At 49.8% G+C, this 22416-nt stretch overlaps 1 protein-coding gene across 1 annotated transcript in view; it reads right to left on the bottom strand.

Moving 5' to 3' along the window:
- Positions 1–22416, bottom strand: part of ADD2 (adducin 2) — a 103209-nt gene that overhangs the window by 30180 nt on the left and 50613 nt on the right. The window contains exons 2-4 of the mRNA XM_060027554.1: positions 11050–11167; positions 5174–5390; positions 3310–3448 (exon numbers count right to left, since the gene is read on the bottom strand). Coding sequence (XP_059883537.1) covers positions 3310–3448; positions 5174–5356 — 322 coding nt within the window. The 5' untranslated portion in view covers positions 5357–5390; positions 11050–11167. The remainder of the gene's footprint in view (positions 1–3309; positions 3449–5173; positions 5391–11049; positions 11168–22416) is intronic.

The raw sequence follows: 22416 nt of genomic DNA, 5'->3' as shown, positions 1-22416 counted from the left end.
CAATATGTAAATCCAAGAATTGGCTTATGTGTGAAGATCTATGAGGAAACCAACATCTGGATTGGCCAATAAAGAGGAAGTGGGAATACACAGCATCAGGAATGAGAATGGGATGTCATAGCCACAGTAGAAGGTTTAAGTAATAAAAATAATATTGTAAATCAGGCTAATAATTTTTTAAAGGCACATGAAATGGATTATTTTATATAAAATATGACCAAAATTTACTCAAGAAGCAGCTAAATAAAATTTTAAGAACTTTAAATGAAACAGAAAAAAAATGTTATCCAAATATTCCATATCTGGATAGCTTTATAAGTGAATAATAAATCTTAAAAGAGCAGAGACTTCCTATCTAATTTAAACTCCATTAGGGCAAAGAAATGGGTGGGGATCACCCTGATTCATCTTAGGAAATTATAGTCTTAATACCAATACTAAACAAAGGCTGCCCAAAAAGTGAACTGCTTTTTATCATGTGTATGGATGCAAAAATTAATAAAATTCCAGCAAATCAAACCCAGAAGAGTATTTTTAAAAGAATGCATCAAAACCATGAATGATTTATTTCAGGAATGAAAAAAAGAGTTCAATATTCAGAAATCTATTAATATAATTCACCACATCAAGGAAAGAAAAATCAATAAATACCCAAAATGCATTTTATAAAATTCAATATCCATTTCTGAGAAAAACCCATATCGAACTAGAATACAAAGATATTTTCTCAACATGATAAAGAATAACTGTCTCAAACTCTTGTGGTAAAAAAATTTCCATTGAAGTCAGAAACAAGACAAGGATGATTACTCTCTAATCTATTATTAAACATTGTTCTGAGAGTTCTAACGGATGCAATGAGAAAACTGGAAAAATAAACCAAAGGGTAAATGTTGGATTGAAGGATGCAAAATGACCATTATTTGCTGATTATGTGATTTTTCTATATACAAAGCCCCAAAGAATTGAGAACATACCAGAATTTAAGAGTCCAGTAAGCGGCTAGTTTAAATAATATATAAATACATATATCTCCAACGATTTCCCTAGATGACAGCTATAACCAGAAAAAAAGTTGAATGGAGAATCACTTAAAATGACAAAGTTACATAAAATTTCCAGGATAAACTTAACAAGAAATTAGTAAGGACTATAAGAAAATAACTACTAGCTTTTCTGATGGACATTTAAAAAGATTTAAATAAATAGAAGACACACATCATTTCTGAAAAGATTTAAAATTCATTCATGCACATATTTTTTAAGCACCTGTTATATGCCAGGTGCTACTTTTCTAAGTCCAGGACACTACTCTAACGGTGAACAAAACATACATATATCCTCCCCGCCACGGAGTTTACATTCTAATATAAAGTTGTACATTTATAAATTCTCCACCAAATTAATCTATTCATTTAATGTAATCCCAATCAAAATCCCAAAAGGAATTTTTTGAGGTGGATGGAGAGACCTGACAAAATACTTCTAAAGTCATTTTAAAGAATCAACTTAAACAATGGTTGAGAAAAATTGGCAAATGAATAATTAAGGGTATTTTATTGGATGATAAAACATAGGGAAGGTGTTTCTAAGTATGCAATCAAAAGCAGAAAACACAAAGGAAAATAATAATGGATTCAACTACATGGAAATTAAAGAATTCTGCAACACAAAGATATCATGAACAAAATTAAAAGGCAAAGGAGACACTGGAAAAAAATCTGCAATGTATCTGACAGATAGTAGGGAACTAGCCTTACTTTATGATTTTTAAATCTGTAAGAAAAGAATATGCAAGTAGAAAAATTGGCAAAGGATGTGACAGGCAATTTAGTACAAAAAGAAAATCATACCCAATATGTATATGAAAATATATTCAATCTCTATAGTAATCAAATGCAGATTAAAACACAAAGTACTATTCATCACCCATCATATCATGAGGATGAAACAAATGGTAACACAGACTACAGATCAGGGTGGAGGAAATGGGTACTCTTGCATTTCTGGTAGGAATGTAAATTCATTCCATCTTTCTCCAGGGTAATTTGGCATTATGCATTGCTGCCTTTAAAACATGCGTATAATTCAGTCTAGCAATTCTACTTCTAGTAATTTATCTTAAGAAAATAGTCATGGATATACTCGCAGATTTATTTACAAGGATGTTTATTGCATTGTCATTCATAATAGCAAAAAGTTGGAAACCACCTAAAAGTCCAAAAATGGGAAACTGATTAAATAAACTGTGGCATATTCAGCCATGTACAGAAGAGTATACATCCACCAAAAATTATGCTATAGAACCATATTTTATTATGTGAAAAATTAGTCAAGATATGCTAAGGCTATTAAATTTGTATGTATAATGCGATTCCACTTTTTTTGGCATAGTCTGTATATGTTAAGAGAAAAAGGCTGGAAGGATATACACCAAAATATTGATAATAGTAATTTCTTGGTTGTAAGAACACAGTACAGTAATTTTTATTACCCTTTCTCAACTATTTTCCTAATTTTCAACTATAGTCCTATATTCATCTTGCTGAGGGGAAGTATTTTTCGATGTCTGTTTCTTAAAGGTTGTGGGCAGAGCTTCAGAGCCAAGGAAGATGTGTTCGTGCCTAGCCCTGGCTGCTCTTGGCCCTTGTCTACGGAGTCAGGTTGGCACGTCCAGTGGGTGAGGAGACAATGGCTCCAATGGCCTCCCATCTGCCCCCCCCCACTCCATCTCCAAGGGAGTGACGCCAGGGGATTGAGGGAAGATCAGCCTTAGGGCTGGATGCTGTGAGGACACAAGGATTTTCTTAGGTTCTGTGCCCATAGCTCGAGTAACAGAGAGCAGAACCCTAACTCTCCACTGTCCACTCCTGGGCCTCAAGCAGCGGCTGTGCAATGGTGCAAGGGACCTTGAGTTGCAAAGCTCTTCCCTCCATGCTAATCCGCTTACGAGGGGTGGGGGTGGAGGGACCATACATAGGCCGCCCTGCCTCTCATTGCAGTGACACGGTGTCATCCTCCGCCCGCCCCCAGCAGAACCCGAACTGGGTTCTCCCTTAAGTCTCCAGCACCCCCTGCCCTCCGATTTCTGGGCATCAGGGGTAATCCTCCTGGGCTCTTTAAATCGCAGCAGCATCAGAAGCAGAGGCAGGTATCTCTCTGGCTGCGGCCCAGCTCCCCCAGGTCTGTTAATGCAGCTGCAGCGCTCACTGCGTAGGCCGGCGGCAACCAAGCCGCTTCTGACTGCGCCTTTCCCTCCCCCACTTCCACTACCTCTGCTCCTGGCAGCTCCCCAGCTCCCCCACGTACTCATGGAAGATGTTGGGAAGACTGCGTGGGAGGTGCTGGCCATGAAGTCCGCGATCTGCCGCAGGGCCCAGATGTTGGAGGAGTTGTTCCCCTTCTTCATCTGCTCCTGGATGAGGCCTTCCAGCTCCTCCCTGAAAGACTGAAGCAGGCCCCCGAGTCGCTGGTCCTCCCAGTGTGCCTCTTGTGGAAGACAGAGGGCCCCTCTCCCAAGTGCCCACCCCTAGCCCTTGGGTCAGCTAGGCTAGGACCACATGTGGGATATCTAGGTCCCAGGGGGCACCGGGCAATCCCACTGGGACCTCAGGAGCCTCCCCAGACTGCTGTGTGGGGAGCAGTAAGGAGATGCTGGGAATGAATCCTGTTCCTTTGCCTCATGGGCAATACTCCAGACTCCTGGTCCTTCCTGTGTCTCAGGGATAGCCTAGACCCCCTCCCCTGCCCATCCAGCAGACATGGCAGGACTTCACTTTAGTAATTAAAAGACTTTTTAAAAAGCAGAATTGAATGAAAAAGTATGCCATCTTTCCTGTCCGCTAGCCAGGCCGATGGCTCTTCTGGGCCTCAGTTTCTTCATATTCAGGATTTGATGACCTCAGAGGTCACTTCCACTTCTGATGTCCCGCTACTCTAAGCCGGGCTTTTCAGACCATCAGGCCACAAATAGGGCATGCCTGTCCACCAGGTGGCAGCAGGGAACACTCAGGAGGAAATGGGGAGTCACTTAGGTGTTGGGGAATCTACAAAAGGACAGAAGAAGCATGACCTCCTCCTGTCCCCATCTCCTGCCTGAGAATAGAGTCCCATCCTTCAGGCCCCCAAACTTGGGTTGGTACTAACTCTGCCGCTTCTCCTACCACACCCGCCATCCCTTCTAGTCTCCCTCAGAGTTTCTGTCATCCCAACGTTTTTAGCAGCTGCCATTTTCCTCCAGACTCCCCAACATGGTGTCACCTGTCACCAAGACCTCGGGCCCATCCCCCTTAGCACTCCTCTGTGAGGCCCGAGCATTCACAGTGTGCTCTCAACCAGGGTCTCAGAAAAGCCGGGTAGTGGCTGAGGCAGATCTCATCCTGGCAGGTACCTGGAGATGCCAGCTCCGCCCCTGAGCTTCCCAACACTTAGGATCATGCACTGTTGCCTGCGGACCCCCCACCTTTACTGCCCTGAGACTCCCCCTTGCCTCTGTCCACACTGCTCTTCCTCCCCCTCCGAGGGCCTGCACCACCCTCCTGCTTCACTGGTCCAGTAGGCCCACCCTCCACCCTCCATCCTCAACGCACCACCTGCCTCAAGGAAGAGCTCTGTGTCCACGCCAGGCAGGCGCCAGCTGACCTCCAGACTCCAGCCACGGCTGGGTGATCCGGTCTTGCCCGCTGTGCCCTCCACTCCCCCACCTCCTGGGGTTTTCAAAGCCTTATTTGCCAGGATGGAGTTCTTTGTGGCGTTCAGAAAAGGGAGCCCCAACCCTCCCACGTGGCGCCCCCCGGTGGCCGCTGGTTTACTCGAATTGTTACAGCTTTCGGTGAAGAGGGAAAGGAAGACTGGAAAGTGAGGCTCAAGAAGGGGCACAAGAAACTGAGGCGGGGCTCCTGCCTCTCAGACCCACCTCCTCCCGGCACCGAGCCAAACCACTGCATATAAACCAGGCTTTGCCCTCCGCCAGTGCTAGGGAAAGACACACACCCATGTTGCCAGAGCATCTTGCTCGGAGAGCTGAAAATTGCTCCGACCCTGAGCCAGCGGAAGCGGAGTTATTTATCTTTCAGGTTCACCGGCTGAATCAGCGTCCCCCTCATCTCCCCTCGCCACACCCTCTGCTGCCTCCTTTCTCCTCCCCCGCCCCGCCGGGGCAGACCCCGCTCACCGGGCTCTGCAGGATCATGGTGACACGCTTCTTCTTCTCCATCAGGTTGAAGTCCTGCCGCAGGTCCGCTGCACGGTTGCGAAGGCGCAGGTACTCGGGGTCGTCCTCGGAGAAACGATCGAAGTACTGCTGCCCCTGCGCGGACGGCGGGGAGGCGGCCTCGGGGACAGGCTCTTCACTCATTGTCCTGGTGGGTTTACAATCCACTCCTGGAATCCTGCAGAGAAAAAAGGAGGGTACTCCCAGTCGGGGTACGCGCCTCCTAAGGCAGAGGGCTTGGATTCGGGGAGATTCGCGGTGGGAGGCGGCTCTTCCCTGGAGGGTGTGAGCGGGGCAGCGGGTTGGAGGGCTGGGCACCGCGGCTGCCGGCCTGTAGGGCGTCCAACGAAGTGAAAATGTGTCACCGGCTCGGGGTCCCCCGCCCTTCCCTGCCTGACCCGCCCGGCTTCGGCGGCCACACTCGGGTTCAAGTAGACGGGTCCTCCAGTACGAGCGCGACCTGCAAACCTCTGAGGGCATCTTGTGATGCTTATCTACACAGTGTAAAGCTATTCACTGGGAATTCGTACTTGATCTAAAATGTAAACCCTCTAAGAAGCCTTCTAAAAACATTCGGTGGGAAATCCACAAAACTGAAAAGAGAACGGGTAACTTCTAAAAGGCGGGAAACGCTTTGAGCAGTGCTTTTCTTCACAACTTTGACTTTGCTCTCGCCTCTGGAAAAGAATTACTGGTGAATCGGTTTCTGTAAAACATGTCTCACTGGAGAATCAGATTCTTATTCTAAGTTTAAAAGAGGTGTGCAATTTTTATTAATGGAAAATAAGTTTCTCCTAAACCCCAGTAAATAAATATTGAGAAACAGTGAAAGAATAAACACCGGGCTTCCCTGGTGGCGCAGTGGTTGAGAGTCCGCCTGCCGATGCAGGGGACACGGGTTCGTGCCCTGGTCTGGGAAGATCCCACATGCCGCGGAGCGGCTGGACCCGTGAGCCATGGCCGCTGGGCCTGCGCGTCTGGAGCCTGTGCTCCGCAACGGGAGAGGCCGCAGCAGTGAGAGGCCTGCGTACAGCAAAAAAAAAAAAAAAAAAAAAGAAGGCAAGTGCCTTGACTGAACAATAATTAATTTTTGAACACAAGTACGGAGATACCAACGAAAGAGCTTTACCTGGGGTCAGGGCACCTGGCTTTCATCCTTAACCTGACCCTCCCTCACTTTGCCTCTGGGGTCTCCATTCCAGAAGGAGATGGAGCCTCTCTTGTTCTCTCAGAGCAGCTGCTGGCCTCCCCAGATCTGATCTGCTCTGACCCCTCAGCTGATCCTGTTAGCCCAAGCCTTAGCCTTCATTCCAGCCAACAGCTCATTACGAAAGAGGCCTTGCTGACAACCAGGAAAGCATATTCTTGTTGTCCATGAGCTGTCTGTGATCTCTTCTTCCAGCTTCTGTCAGCACTTTACCCTCCACCTTATAGCTCCTCTGAGTGGGGTGGGCATGAGAAATGGGAGTCCATCCCATCAGCCCAGAACACTCAGGTGATTGACTGATTGATTGATTTTATTATTATTATTTGCATTCTCCTTTGGAGAAGGCAAGTAACAAGTTCAGGGGAAGACACATGGACAAGGTCCTTCGAGGGTCAGCTGAAGCTCTGAACCCTCGGCCTGGAGCAGGGATCTCAATCTTGGGTGCACGTTGGAATCATCTGGAGAACTTTGAAAAATACTGATATCAGAGATTCTAATATTATTAGTCCAGGGTGTGACCTCATCATCAGGATTTTTAAAAGTTCTCTGGGTGATTCTAATGGGAAGCCGGGTTGAAATACCACTGGCTAGATGTCAGTTGCTGTATCATGCAACAGAAGGCATCCATTCCAGGTGCTGGCCATCTCTAGCAAGTCTGCCAAGGTGGCACTGCCTCCCATGGCTGTCCAGGCCTCCTCCTCCCACTGTATTCACCTGCTGCCACCACACACTTGACCTGGGGCAGCAAGAGGGCTCCAAGTGCCACCACCACCTGCCTTTACAAGTTTACAAAACCATGACGTCTGATCTTAATTCCGTCACTAATTAGTCAGCTCCTTGTGAAAGCCCTCACCAGATCTCCCCCAATTAGCACCACCCTTACCAGCCATGTCGATGGGATAGAGGATGGAGAAGGGAAGAAGGAGTCACCTTGCAGTGGCAGCCAAAAACAAACAAACCAACCAACGGTCTCTAAGGAAATATTTTGAGACATATTTGGCAGGTTGCTAAAGTGTTTGAGGTTGTACTTAGTGACATGTAAAGGCAGATTCTTCATCTAAGTGAAGAGTGATTGAGACCATCAGGGATGTTTCTGGTTGAATTAGCTCTGGACTAAAGTCAGCATCTGCAATGTTGCCCCAGTTCTGACATTCTCTGGTTCATGGACTTGGGCGAGTAATTTCCCTCTTTGGGTGTCACTTTGTCCATTCCTAAATTGGGGAGTGGACAGAATGGACCTCTGGGGCCCCTTCCAGTTCTGACACTATATGGAGAGAGACAGACTCATGTAGAAAAGGCAGAAGGATGGAGGATCTAGGTTTCCTGGAGCAAGAGACCTTCTTCCTGCATCTCCCCAGTTCCTCTTCCTCAAGCCAAATGCTGAAAAAGAAACATCTGCAAAGAGCACATATGACCTACTGACTGTTACCTTGTGGTTTCAAGTCTATCCCATGCACATGGGATGAGTTAAGAATACTTCACCCCCATCGTGCTCCCAAACAGCTTCATCTCTGGAACTTGGGAAGAGAGAAGAGACCGCAAGGTCAAACATAATGGGAATGCAACGGAGCCATGCAGACATGGGGTCACCACCCAGGTTCTTCTGGGAAGACACCGCTGCAGACCAAAATTCTTCCAGAGGCATCGCCCCCCTGCATCCGTCCCCTTTAATTCTCTTGGGCACCTTCACACCCCCGAATCTTTGATGTTATTTTTAAAATAGCAACAAGCAACCCCCCAATGGATACACTGGATGTGGGCGTGGAGATCCCTGTGCCTCTCGCAACGCCAAATCCCACTAGCTCCAGAACCACCTGAGCTGTCAGCTTCTCTGGGACCAGCACAGCCTGGTACTGAACCCTCCTGGACTCAATCCTTTTCATCCAGGCAGGAAAAAGCTGGTCCTCTCTCTTCCCTTTGGAGTGGCTGCACTTCCCAGGAATCAGGCTGTGAAGTCTCTGAAGTAGCTCTGGCCCACGAAGCATGAGGAACGAAGACCTTCCAGGCGCGATGGACAGGAACCTCCAGGCCTGCCTTCACTCGTTAGAGCCCAGCCCCACAGTGCTGCTCCAGAGGTGCTCAGATGGGGGAGGGGGTAGAAAATGGAAGCTCTGACTCCCTCACCACGACAGCTGGGGCCTGGGCAAACTCTTCGGTTTTGTGAACCAAAGGCATTCTTCTGTGCTCCTTCTTTCCCTTCCCAAAATGTTGGGAGGTGGTCAAAGTTGTGTGCAGCACAGCTTAGTGGTTAAAACCAAGGACTCTGGAACCAGACCATGAGTTCAAATCTTAGCTATGCCCCTTATTAGCTGTGTGATCTTGGGCAAGTTACCTAACCTCTCTGTGCCTCAGTTTCCCCATATATTAAACAGGGATTGCAACTATTTAACTTCTCTTTAGGTTGTTGTGAGCACTGGGTGAGTTAATGTATGTGAAGTAGTTCAAAAAGCTCCTGGTGCATAGCAAGTGCTATCAGCATTTGCTCTTATTATGTGTCATTTAGGGGCTAGAATCATCGTAGCATGAGGAACTCGAGTAATGAGAGGCTTATGATTCAATTGTAAACAGGTGCACACCAAATAACTGTAATTGTATGTCTTAGTCCCCAAACTAATTCAATTTTGAACTATATTAACAAAAAGAAAATCCAGAAAGAGACTGAAGAGAATGCCTCGTTCTCTGACCAGATAGCGGGAACATGTCAACTGGGAGATCACAAAGGAAAAGGGGTAAGCAGGGTGCTAAAGATCACAGGATACCAGCGCTTGTGAGGCCAGGTGCGGCGTCATAAAGAATAGAAGGGGCCTCTGGCCCCAGTTCCTGGCACAGAGCTTCAAAAACACATGGGATTTCTAAAACGTCCAAAAGACATTAGGAGTGTCTTTTCTTAGTCATTGTGAGCCCCTTTCACCAAGTCTGAGTTTTTATGCAAATGTGGTGACTTATGGTGGGCACTTAGATATTTCAAGGGAGGGACTGGCCACTGAGAAAGACCAAGCACATGATTAGAAGGTTGGAACTTCACCCCCATCCCAACCACAGAGTGAGGAGGGGAGAGGGGCTGGGGATTGCATTCAATCAAGTGGCAAATGACTGAATCAGTTGTGCCTGGTAATAAGGCACACCCCCTTTAAAGAACCCTGGACAGTGAGGCCGGGGGAGCTTCCTGGTTGGTGAGCACAGTGCTGGGCTGGATGGGGGCGTGGAAGCTCTGCACCACGCCCTCCACCCCCAGACCCTACCCTGCTTTTGTCTGGCTATTCCTGAGTTGGATCTTTTATAATAAAACTGCAATTGCCGTTATAGCGCTTTCAGCGAGTTCGGTGAGTTATTCTAGGGAATTATAGAAACTGAAAGGGAGGTTGTGGGAACCCCCAAATTTACAGTCAAGTTGGTCGGAAGTGCAGATGGCCTGGGGTTCACACCTGTAGCTGGCCTCTGAAGAGGGCGGAGCCTTGTTCATGACTTTGCCTTTTCTTACGTGCCCTTTTAACTCAGGGTAGTGTCAGAACTGGGTTGAACTGTAGGACATTCAATTGGTGTCAGAGAATTGGTGATGGAATAACACCAAGCAACTTCTATTTGTGATTTATTTTCATTCCCAGGACCACTCTATGAGGCAGACATTATTGTCCCAGCTTTACAGATTAAAAAAAACTGAATCAGAGAGGTTAACTAACTTGCTGAAGATCACACAGATTAATAGTGGAGTCAGGATTTCAACCAGGCCTGTCTCTGGCCCCAGATCCTGCATTCCTCCACTCCAATTGTCCCTAAGTATCTGCTGGACTGCCATGTGGAAGAGGGATTAGGCTGATTCCTTAGAGCCTCGGGGGCCAGAACCAGGAAGCAAGTGGTTACTGCAGGCAGGCAGGCAGGCAGATTCTAGCCAAGGGTGCGAGGGTGAGCCTTCCACCAGCAGGAGCTGCTCAGTAACGAGAAGGTGGAACAGGCTGCCTCGTTAGGTGGTGAGCTCTCTCCCTGGAGTCAGGGTGACTACAGGATGCTATAGTGGGGCTTCTGCCCTGCTCGGGGTTGGACCGGTGACCTCTAAGGTCCTTCTGATTCCATGGTAGCTCCTTTGCTTATTGAAGTGTAGTTGATTTACAATGTTATGCCCATCTCTGCTGTACAGCAAAATGACTCAGTTTTAGACATATATACATTCTTTTTTAATATTCTTTTCCATTATGATTTATCCCAGGAGATTGGATATAGTTCCCTGTGCTATACATTAGGACCTTGTTGTTTATCCGTTCTAAATGTAATAGTTTTCATCTGCTCACCCCAAACTCCCAGTCCACTCCTCTCCCTCCCTCCTCCCCCTTGGTAACCACAAGTCTGATCTCTACATGCCTGTGAGTCTGTTTCTGTTTTGTAGATGAGTTCATTTGTATCATATTTTAGATTCCATATATAAGTGATAGCATATGGTATTTGTCTTTCTCTTTCTGACTTACTTCACTTAGCATGATAATCTCTAGTTGCACGTGGTAGCTCTGGAGTCAGCAGGATCGGGGCAGTTCATGGCGATGACCTGAGTGTCTGGAAGCTCATCCTGGTGAGATGGACCCAATCAAAAAGTGTGTCTCACCCCCCCCATCACCACTGAAAACTACCGACTAATTACCAGGAGGCTGGAGCAGCCTTGCCCCAGGCTGCCTCTTCTCAGCGCTCAGCCTGCACACTCCGTTCCACTCCCAGGGTCACCGATTGCATCTACAGGATCTCAAGCATCCGGGTAGAAACTGGAAGACACAAAACACAACAGATATCAGGGTGTTGTCTGCACCACCATGACTCTTCACCCTGTTTCTGCAGCACCATTAGTTCGCTGATTTATTTTAAGGACTGCTGGGAAATGCTTGAAAATGAACTGAAGCTGAATTTTTTATTTTAAAAGTAAATTGTGTCTACAAAAAGGTAAAGAAAGCTTCATTATCTTTACAATCAGGATCAAAGTTCCTTTCAAAGAGAGGAATTGGGAAATCCCTTTGCTGAGTGTTGGCCAAGGGAGCCCAGAGGAGGGCGGCTGCTCTGTCCGGTGCAGGGAGCAGAATGTGGAACTCCGCGCAAGCCCAGAAAGCACACGCTGCTGGGCTAGAAGGGATTGGCCCCTTCCTGACACCCCCCAGAATACGTCACTAACAGCTACCAAACTCACAGATGCTGGTGTGACTGATTTTTGGATGCAGCCCAAAGAGGCAGAAGAAGCCCAAAGAATCTCAAACCCCAGGAAAGTGGGAGGGTTTCGAAGTTACACAGACCATGAATTGGTGGATTCAAGACAATGTCACCTACTGTTCAAGGGGAAGAAAGGCCCCAGCTAATAACTGGGTAACAGGTCATAAAGTACTACTGAAGGAGGAATGTAAAGTTGTTAATGTCTTATTAACAAGGGCGAGTTACTAGTCCAAAACTCCTGGGGACCAAGGTCATCAAAGAGTTAATCATCAAAATGCTTTAGAATAAAAGACAAGTGATAGGTTTTTTGTGTTTTTTTTTTCACTTGGGTGCCTGTTGTTTAGACCCAGGGATGCTTGTCTCACCCAGAGCCAGTGTCCCATCCCCACCCCCACCCCCACCCCCTCTGTGGCTCTGAGGGCCTGGCCCTGCCTGTCCTGCCTCACCAGCAGCTCAGCTCCACCCCAGACCCCATACTGCCCAGAGAGCAGCACTTGGGAAGACTAGTCTCACCCAGGAGGGGCAAGGAGAATTCGTCTCAGCAGGTCCAGTGTGTGTGAGGGAAACCAAGATGCTGCGTGGCCCCTGAGGCGCAGCTGCCTTCTCAGCCCTGCTGGGCACTTGGGGCTCAGCATTCCAGTGCTGAGAGGGCCCCTGAGCTCAGTCCCAATGGTCATGCCTCTAGCTAGGGACCTGGCAGTCGCTTTCGAAAGCTCTTCTCTATGCTCTATGTGTGCAGCTGCCAGCTGGGGCTCTCCTCCCATGGGCCTCATTTTTAGCTAGAACAGAGTCACTGCCACCACTTAATGCTGCTTCTGTCCACTGCCTACCAATATGGGAGCCCTCCCTGGGGGGTTTGCTGACATACCTCTGGATGCCCTTCTTTCTATGGGTGGCCACTGACCTGCCTTAAACACCAATCCTGCAGCCAGATAAGTTGTCTTACATGAAGCTCCAGCTCCCTCCCCTTCACCGACAGCCCCTGCCACAGAGATGTGAGGTTGTCCCGTCCCTGTTAAGGCTTGGATTTTCAGAGTCTGAGCTATTTCTTGTGTCCACGGAGAGAACTAAACTTTTGTCCCCAGAAGGAACCTATGCCATTCAGGTAAGAAGAGAGACATCTGTCCCACAGAGAAGTATACACTGAATGCTGAATAATTCCTTCCTGATCTCCATCAGTGTTGAAATTCTACCATTAGTGTTCCATTCCTTGGGTTATAGCATTAACCCCTGATTACAATGAAAATAGCCCTGAGAGGTATTGTAGGCAAAGGCATTATTTTAAACATTCTCCTGTGTTACCAAATCGGTCAAATCTCTGATTGCAGTCAGGCTGGGCAGGGCCAGGAAAGGTACCAGATCAGCAAAAGAGGTCTGATGCCAGGGTCACTCAGGAGGGTCCAGCACCAGCTGCGGTCCTGGGTGGGCCTCGGGGGATCCTGGCCTGACAGAACCCTCTGAGCTGTGCCTGCTGTGGTTTTGAGGCCAGGATCATGATACACGGAGTCTTCGGTTTCCCCAGCACGTGCTTCAAGAGGCGAGCTCACCCAAGCTTCCTAGGGCCCGTGGGCAGAGCTGAGAAGCAAGGGCTGCCCCATGTAGTGAGAATGCCAGACCCCTCTACCTCGGGGCCACCTGCTCGCTACTCTCAGCGCACAACCAAGCCAGCTGGAAGGCAGGAGTTGGGACACGAGATTTCAGCCCCAGCCGGCTGCTCACTAGACTGTGGCCTTTGCCCACCTGTATGTCCCACAGCCACCTTGAAAATAACCCGTCGGAGCAGACCATCACTCTGGCCAACCCTGCACCAGAGCCTCCTTCCTCCAGCCAGCGTCTCCTTCCTGCCCCCCACCCAGCTGGCCACCCACCAAGGGCCCCAGAAGGCAGCCTTGTCTCCTCCCTCTTCATGCCCTGTGTACCTACTCTGTCACCAAATTCTCTGGTTTTGTGTCCTAAATATCGCCCCACCCAGAGTACCACGCCCCGAGTCAAGCCAGTGTCATCCCCATCCCTTTCACGGTCTCTGCCTAGCCTTTCCTCTCTCATACCCTCCAGCCAATCAGTAGCCAGAGTCACTACAATGCAAATCTGGCTCATGTCCGTCATTGCCCTGTATCCCCCCCCTCCACCCAACTCATCCATGGCTCCCCGCCACCTGAGGCGGCGTTCCTGCACCTTTTTTTCTAATTTCTGCTCCTCTATCCAAAATTTAGTCAAATTTAGACTGTATTACAGGAGTGACAGCTATCCTTTTTATATTATCAAATCAAATGTTAACTCTGATTTTGTTCTTTTAAACCAAATGTGTGGCCCATGTAGGAAATTCAAACCAGCCCATCCCCGACCAGGGCACCGGGGATCATGTCTTTCTCCCTCTGGCCACTCCCTTCCTCTTGAGGACAGCACCCTGCAGAATGAAGTCCCTCCCAGCTGGTACACAAAGCCCCATGGGCCTCCCAGTGCCTGCCCCCACCCTCCCTGCCTACCACTGGTGCTCTGGGGGCTATTCCCAGGACCCAGAAGGCACCAGGCTGGTCCCCTTCTTTGTCCTTGCTGGTCTCTTCCTGGAGCACGCTTTCTTCTTTGCCATCATCTCCCTTCGGCTCAGGTTGTCCTCTCCTCCCAGAAGCCTTCCCTCCACACCCCTGTCCCTTACGCTCTCCCATCACCGTTACCCTCCTCTTTCATTCCACTTATAATCCGACGGCAACAATCTATTACCGTGAGCTCCCAGCAGGCAGGGCCTGTGTCTTTGCCATTTCTCTATTCCTTGTGTTGCTATAGGGCCTGGTGCCAGGTAGGTGCTGAATAAATGTTATTTGAACTAAAACTCAACTAACGGTGAATTGGGACGAGTTAGGATGGCAGGGCAGCACCGTCCCGGCCCTGGGGTCCCAGAGGTGAGTAAGGCCCTAGGGGAGTCCAGGGAACAGCGTGGGAGACAGACCCCTGAGCAGCGCATTTCAGGGTAAGCTGATAATGGGGCGTGCGTGGCAGGACCCTAGAGCCTAGATCACCTCCTCTAAAATAACAGCTTCTTTTGTTATGTAACCCAAATGGCTGGGCCTGCTCAGGCAGCCGTTCTTCTTGCCTATTTCGAGACAGAATTCCAGTAATTGATTGGAGCTCTAACAAAGCCAACTCCACAATATAGCAGCAATTGTGGCCACAGGGAGGAGAAGGTAATAGACACCCTTGGCTCAGCCCCGCCCCCTTATCCATCCCTCTCACCTCGTCCCTCCAGTAGCTCCTCCTCTGCCCCAACCCCCAACACAGGACCCTCAGCTGCCCGCTCAGGGCAGCCCTGGAACTCCCTCTGGGCATCTCCAGTTTGCACCCTCACACTCTTGAGACTACTCAGCAAAGACTCTGCTGGGATTCACCCTCCTAGGAGAGCAGCCGGGGATCACCAATCATGAACGACGCTCCCTGTCACAGGTCATTTTCTTCCCTGTCCCACTGAAGACCACGTATGTGTCACCAGTGGAGTATGAAATCACTTTTCTGCGGGTCGTTCCTTGTAGCTACAAAAGGAACAGAAGGTCGTGAAGAGGATGCTCAAGTTGCCTGACTTTTGGTTAAAGTCTGTTTCAGCCCCGTGAGCCCACAACGGAGCCGAGTGCCCGTCTCCTGCCACTTCAGTGGGAGGTGTCCCGACGGGAGCCGACAGTCTGTATCACACGCACCCCAAGCCCGAAGCAGAAAGACGTGGCAAGTGGTCCTTGCGCGGATGCTCCCGCTGCTGCCATGGGCACGGCCACCCCCTGGGTGGTGCCAGCCTCTGAAGCCCCAGGCCCCCAGCCCCACAGGTCAGCTCCAGACAAGGACAGCACGGCATCTGCTTCAAGCCCGAGACTTAAAGTCAGAGCCCAAACTCACCGATCCCTGAATGAAACTTCCAGAAGTGAGGGAGGAGCTGGCCAAGGCCCTGCTGCCGTTACTTTGCAGAGTAAATGGAGACCGTTGAACAAGGGACCGGACCACACCCTGCCTGGTCTGTTCAGATAAAGAGAAAGCTCATGCCCCTGGGTGGTGGGATTACGGCTGCAGTTTATCAACAGCTTCTTCACGTACTTCTGAATTCTCCACAGTTCTGCATAAGGCATTAACTGCTGTGACCACTTAGGATGAAAATAGTTTCAAAGAAGAAAGGGCAAAGGAGGAAGGAGAGAGTCTCCCTCTGTCCATCTCCGGAGACCCCCTTGGCTGGAAGAATCCTTTAACCCCCTGACTGCTGCAGGCCTAAGAAGGAAGACATTATTCAATCTAAAAAATTGGGGCTGTTAAACCCAAATAGGTATTGGAGCCGTGCCCAGCCCTTCTCATCAGTGCTGCGGTGAAAGGCCCATCATCCTGGTTTTCAGGTGAGGACACTGAGGCTCAGGAAATGGAGTGACTTGATCAGGACCACAGAGCTATTGGGAATCATCGCATTACCGAGCGATACATACATAGATCATTACAACACCGGGGGTGGGGGACAGTGCTCCAGTACAGGCTCGTGAACCACGGGGTTCCGGGGAGGTCTCAAGCCTGATGCGCCAGCATGAGCTCTAACACACTTGCCAGGTATCCCTGCCACCAGTCACCAAACCATGCGGACCTCATGCGTTCGGTGAAATGAAAGAAAGGGGGATTCAGGAAACCCTGGTGATGCAGAGACAATCCTGAACCAGCAGGATGGCTGGGCTCAGCCTTCAAATACTCAGTCCTTTCAGTGAGGAGGTCAGCCAAACTTGCACACTATGTGGATGAAAGATCATCCAAAGGCCCGTCTAATTGAACTGACACGTCCTCTGATTCACTGTTCCACACCTCAGGCTGTCCTAGAATCCAATCACAGGTACTTTTAAGCGGTCGTCTCATCTGCCTTTTGCCTTCAGGAAAGCCTGTACCCAAAAACCCATGGAGCCATATTTTGAAAAGCTTCACCTTGGTCAAATTCAAACACAAAACAGTCGATTCTGCTTTGGGGCCTAACCTGAGAGCATTTGTCCTTCATGTGGCAGGACCACTCTTGCCCCCAACTCCACCTCCAGCCAAGAAGTCCAGGGAACAGCTATTGGATGCTGTGTCCTCTATGTCTAATAGTATGAACCACATCCTCAGCAGACGAGGTTTGTTGGCTATCAATCCTGCTTCTGCCAGGGACGCTGTCCCAAGATCTACAGAGCAAGGAGGACTGATATGCCCGGCCCCCAAACAGTATACATCCGTGTTCTGCTGAGGAGGCATCTTCCTCCTCTGTGAAACAGGACCATAATGTCATCAGGCAGAACCAGACTAGGATGAGAAGGCCAAACTTAAAAGACATCCAGAGGAGACAAAATGGAAATAGATCCACTCCCTGGATTTCTGATTCACTGAGCCAATGAAAACATCCATGGCTGAAGTGTTCTCCAGAAGGACTAGCACATAGTAAGTGCTCGACCAATCCCCGATATCCTCACTCCAAGAACCCTCCCAGATCTTCCTTTGGGATCTGCCCTGCATTTTCCCAATGCTGGGAGTAGAGAGATTTAAGGCAAGCAGAGAGAAAATTAAGAACTATTACAGGGAGTGGGGATGGGATGGGATGGTAAATTACTCAAAAGGAGTCCAAAGCTATCTCATTACATTAAGAGCCCAGGGAGTTGGCTGTACCACGCAACATCGTCGCTAAGATCCAGGCTCTGGAGAGCATTAAGGGCCCAGGATCAAATCCCAGCTCTGCACCTTTCCAACTGTTGCTTAGTTTCTCTAAACCTCAGTTTCTTCATCTGTACAATGGAGACAGGAACAGTACCTCCTCAGAGGATCATATGAGGCAATTTATGTAAGGACAGGCTCTGTACAGGGTCTGGTAGATAATAAGTGCTCAATAAATGTTACATGCTACTATTCAATCAGTCATGTGGTCTATGACAATGGAACAATTGAATCTTTAAATCACAGTCTGGACTCCATCTTGCCATCAAGCGTACATCTGGGCTGACTGCCCCATCAAATGTTCTCAAGGGAATGTCAAAGAATCTGTGAAACTGAGCTTAATACAATTACACCGGTTATGTCTGCTGCTGAATTTCTGTACTAAAGACACAGGTAGATTTGGGGCTGATTATGCATTTTTAAATGGTGGGCTCCACTTTTCCATCTGAGCAGGTAGTCTAGAGCTTCCACTGCTGCTTGCGCCAATGCTGAGAATGCCTGGACTGGGTGTGGGTTTTCCCAGCTAATTCTCTGACCCTCTCAACCCGACATTTATTGTAGGTACAAAAGGCTGCATCCAGTCATCACCATGCTTGTGCCTTGGGAAGGGCTTCTGGAGACTCTTAGCAGTCAAGCTTGGAACTCAAGAGAAAGGGGTGAGTCTCTCAGTCTGGGAAAAATGAAGGTGGCAAAAGACTGCAAGCCAAGGCAGAAGGTCAGGAAGGGTATAAAGAGGATGAAGGCAAGGGGAGATCCCACCCTCCGCATTCAAAGCAAGGGTAGTTAAAACAAATTAGATGAGGTTTCACATGCTGGTTAGTAAGCAAATGGCATGTGTGAGCCCAAGGCAGGAGGCAGATCAAAAGTGCCAAGTGATGAAACCATATTAAATACTCATCTAAGTACCTTCTTTAATGATAAACACCCACAAGGCACTTAGCCATGCAGGCTGTCTCATGGAAACATGTACCTATACAGTGTTAAATGAAAAAGGTTTTGGGGTGGAATCTATACATATATATATATTTTTTTAAGTGCCCGCTATGCCCGGGCACTGTTAGCACTGCCCTGCCGTAAGCCTGGCGTTCCAGAGCCCATGCTGCGCTGTGGGGGGAGGGACTGAGCAGCTGTGTGACCTTGGGCACTGTGGGCTTCATTTCTGAGTGGCGGCCATAGCAGTACCGCTCTCATGAGAATGTCTCACCTGCATTTCTGGGTGGCCTTTTCATGAGGGATTCAGAACTTGGCTCAGCTGCCAGCATCCTAATGAAACCATGCACCTGTCCAGGGCACATTTGCCTCTGCCCCCTCGTGCCCCCCACAAACACACACCATGCACGTGGGCCTTCAGAGCTCAAGGCTGTTTGTACGCTCCCTGGGCTGCTCACCCAGGCACACCAGGAGGTGGCGTGGTAACATCTCCCCTGTGGTTCTGGCCCCTCCTGGACTCTTGGATGTTGCTTCTGGCTCTCCTTGACTCGGAGCCCCATCTTGGGGTTGCAGGACTCAGCTCCGTGCCCTCCAGAGAGCTGAGCATCCAGCCTGGGCAGGTCCACAGAGAGAGTCCCCACCAATCCCTGCCCCGAGCAACGTCCCTGGCCACGGCTATGCATGTGGTCCTTTGACACAGATGGGAGGCACTGTGTCAGTCACTCGCTGCTGAGTAAGATGTGCTCCATCCTCCGGGCACCAACAAGTGGGGGTCCCCCGACCTCCAGGCACTGTGTGGTGGGTGCAGAAGGGCCCACACCGGATCTGGGCCTTCTTTGTGCCCAGGCTCCCTGGGCAGTGGGCCAAAGAGTCCTGGTGCTATCTCTCTCCTCCACCGCTTGAACCTTCCATAATTCCTGAAGCATTTAATCATGCTTCTGAATGGTGAAGCATATGGTAAAGAGCACAGATTCTGAGGCAGGCTGCCCGGTTTGTAGGCCAAGTTCAACTCTACTAGCTGTGAGAACTTAGGCGAGTTCCTGAACTACTCCGAGCTTCAGTTTCCTCATCCGTAAAGTGGGGGTGGTAATTACAGTAGCAGCCCTGAGGGGGTGTTGCAATCCAATGGATTCGTCCATGTGAAACATGTAGGGCAACATGTCGTAGAAAAGCATCAGTAATGCTGGTACTATCTGGCAGTGTTCAGCAGTACGGCTAAATCAGTACGCCAGGCTGGACTAGCTGCGGAGGGTGAGCTACGGCAAGGGGCTGGAAGCATCTGCCTGGGAATGTTCCAGAGGGGTCTGCAGTGGGTTGAACAGTGGCCCCTCCCCTCAAAAAATAGGTCCATGTCCCAACTTCCAGAACCTGCGAATGGGACCTGATTTGGAAAACGGATCTTTACTGATGTAATTAAATTAAGAATCTCAAGATGAAATCATCCTGAGTTATCCTGGGGGGCCCTGAGTCCCATCACGACTGTCCTTACAAGCCACATGAAGATGGATGCAGAGATCTGAATGAGGCAGCCACAAGGCAAGGAAGACCAGGAGCCCCCAGAAGCTGGAAGGGGAAAGAAAAGATTCTCCCTTAGAGCTCTGGCGGGAGTTCAGCCCTGCTGGCACCTCGATTTCACACTTGTGGCCTCCCCAGCTGTTTCAGGCTTCTCCGACCCTAAAATGCACACACTGCCTGAGGATTTTGCTGACCAGCAGACGCTGATTCAATCAGCGGGTCCGGAGTGGGGCCTCAGATTGTGTATTTCTCAAAAGCTCCTGGGCGAGGCTGATACCGCCGGTCTACAGATCATGCTTTGAGCAGCAAGGGTGTAAGAGCCTATGGTCATCAGCAGCACGACGATGGCAAAGGGGACCCCCAAACCCAAAAGTTCAGGACTTGTAGATGCAGCGAGCCACCCTGCAGGGCCACCGTGTGGCAGCGAAGGAGCCCAGCTTTCAGCTGCAGGGTGCAAGTCGTTGACCTCTGATGATACGTCTCCCTGGGCTTAGCCGATGCTTCTAAATTGAACAGCAGCTCACTGGGCCAGTGCTAATGGCTTCTGACTGCTCCAGTTCATCACTCTCTAAGAGGGTCAACCAAGAAGTGGTTTCATCTTTTTGGACGGAAAAAAACCAAAACAAAACACCAGATTATCTCTGGCTTACGAAGGGCCCAGAACAATTCCTGGGAGAATGGAAACTTCGATGACAGAATCCCAGTGCTCTAATTTCAATGAACTTGATGGAGACTTCTACATCAGTACTTTTTTTTTAATGTTTAATTATTTGCTTTATTTTTTTGGCTGTGTCGCATCTTAGTTGCGGCATGCGGGATCTTCGTTGAGGCATGCGGTATCTTTCGTTGTGGCGTGCGGGCTCTTCGTTGTGGCACACGGGCTCCTCTCTAGCTGTGGCATAAGGGTTTTCTCTCTCTAGTTGTGGTGTGCGGGCTCCAGAGCGCAAGGGCTCTGTAGTTTGCGGCACGCAGGCTCTCTCGTTGAGGCGCGCTAGCTCAGTAGTGGTGGCGCGCGGGCTTAGTTGCCCCGTGGCACGTGGGATATTAGTTCCCCGACCAGGGATCGAACCCGCGTCCCCTGCATTGGAAGGCGGATTCTTTGTCACTGGACCACCAGGGAAGTCCCTACATCAATACTTTTGCCATAATGTTTTTATGGAGTGAAAAGCACCTGGTCCAAAAAGAAGGCAAGAGTGTGCGTCTAACATAGCCTGAGCTCTTCCATGACTGAGTACCTAGAAGCTCAGCTTGACAGACAAGAGAGGAAAGGTGGCTGCACGCATGCCCCACATGACGGTGGGAGTGGAGGAGCTTCACCTCATAAAAGAGCCTAGGTTTAAAACTGAAAACAAAACAGGCTGGTCCACCAAGTCCAATGTAAGAATAGGCAGAAGAAGATACAGATGTCCCTTGGCCTGAAATCTCCCCACATTCATTTCCCCACTCATCTCTTTCTCCAGCACTTGCTCCTTCAATCCAATCCACACCCATGGTTATATGTCTAAAATGCTTCACAAAAACCATCCATGTCTTCTTGTCCGTAGCCAGATGGTCCCCAGGCTTTATGCCATGTACCAGCTCCCATGTACCAGCAGCACCGCCCTAGGAGAGCTTGAGTCCTCCTCTGCCTTCAGTGGGAAAGAACGTGCTGTGGGCTGGGGGCAGGGGGGTGGCACCACGCCATTTCGTTTTTGTTTTATTTTGCGGTACGCGGGCCTCTCACTGTTGTGGCCTCTCCCGTTGTGGAGCACAGGCTCCGGACGCGCAGGCTCAGCGGCCATGGCTCACGGGCCCAGCCGCTCCGCGGCATGTGGGATCTTCCCGGACCGGGGCGCAAACCCGCGTCCCCTGCATCGGCAGACGGACTCCCAACCACTGCGCCACCAGGGAAGCCCACCATGCCATTTCTTTCTGGACAGGCTTTCAAGCTCCTCAGGTTGGCACTGAGGTGTCATCTTCCCGCTCCTACTACATGAAAGGCCCAGCCCAGCCCAACAGACAGGCCCTCCCTCTCCACCCCAACACAGCACATGCATCCCTGCCTCTGCAGCCTGGCTCAGGCCAGACTTCTCCTCTTCCCCTGGTCAAGGTCCTTCTATTCTCTCCCTCTTCTCAGCTCCAGGACCTCTCATTTGTCACCAAACTGGCATCTTTTCCAGCTATTGCTCATCTCTGTATATGTCAGGACAAAAATGACTAACGCATGAGTGTCCCCAGCTCTTCCCCCACCACGGGCCTTCCTCCCTGACTGTCAAGAGCCTGCCTCACCCCCTCGGTTCTTTGGGCTTCGTAATGCAGAATGGACAGGAAGGGAAGTGGGGAGAGAACGAGAGGTAAGCCCTTCAAGGAAGCCGGAGAGGAGAGCGCGTGAGGCCTGAGGGCAGCGGGCAGAGAAGCGTGGATTCATGGGAAGCGTTGCCGTGCTCTGCACACTCCCTGTTTCACAGGAAATGCAAAACCTGGAGTTATTACAAAGGGCTTCCGGTTACTCAGTCCGCCCTTGAGCCACAGCCGTGCTCTCGGTTCAGACCTCCTGGGACATGGCTGTGTGAGTGTCCTATTCCCAGCCTGGCGGAAGGACCATTTCCCGCCCCTGTCTGCCAGGGACTGGGGTAGGTCCCAAGTGCAGGGCTGGGAGAACCCCTCACTTCACAGGTAAAGAGCCTGAAGCCCAGAGATG

This window comes from Delphinus delphis, chromosome 12 (genome assembly GCF_949987515.2).
Source record: "Delphinus delphis chromosome 12, mDelDel1.2, whole genome shotgun sequence".
NCBI classification, from domain to species: domain Eukaryota; kingdom Metazoa; phylum Chordata; class Mammalia; order Artiodactyla; family Delphinidae; genus Delphinus; species Delphinus delphis.
The sequence above is the reverse complement of the archived record's forward strand: the minus strand, read 5'-3'. Positions and strand labels throughout refer to the sequence as shown.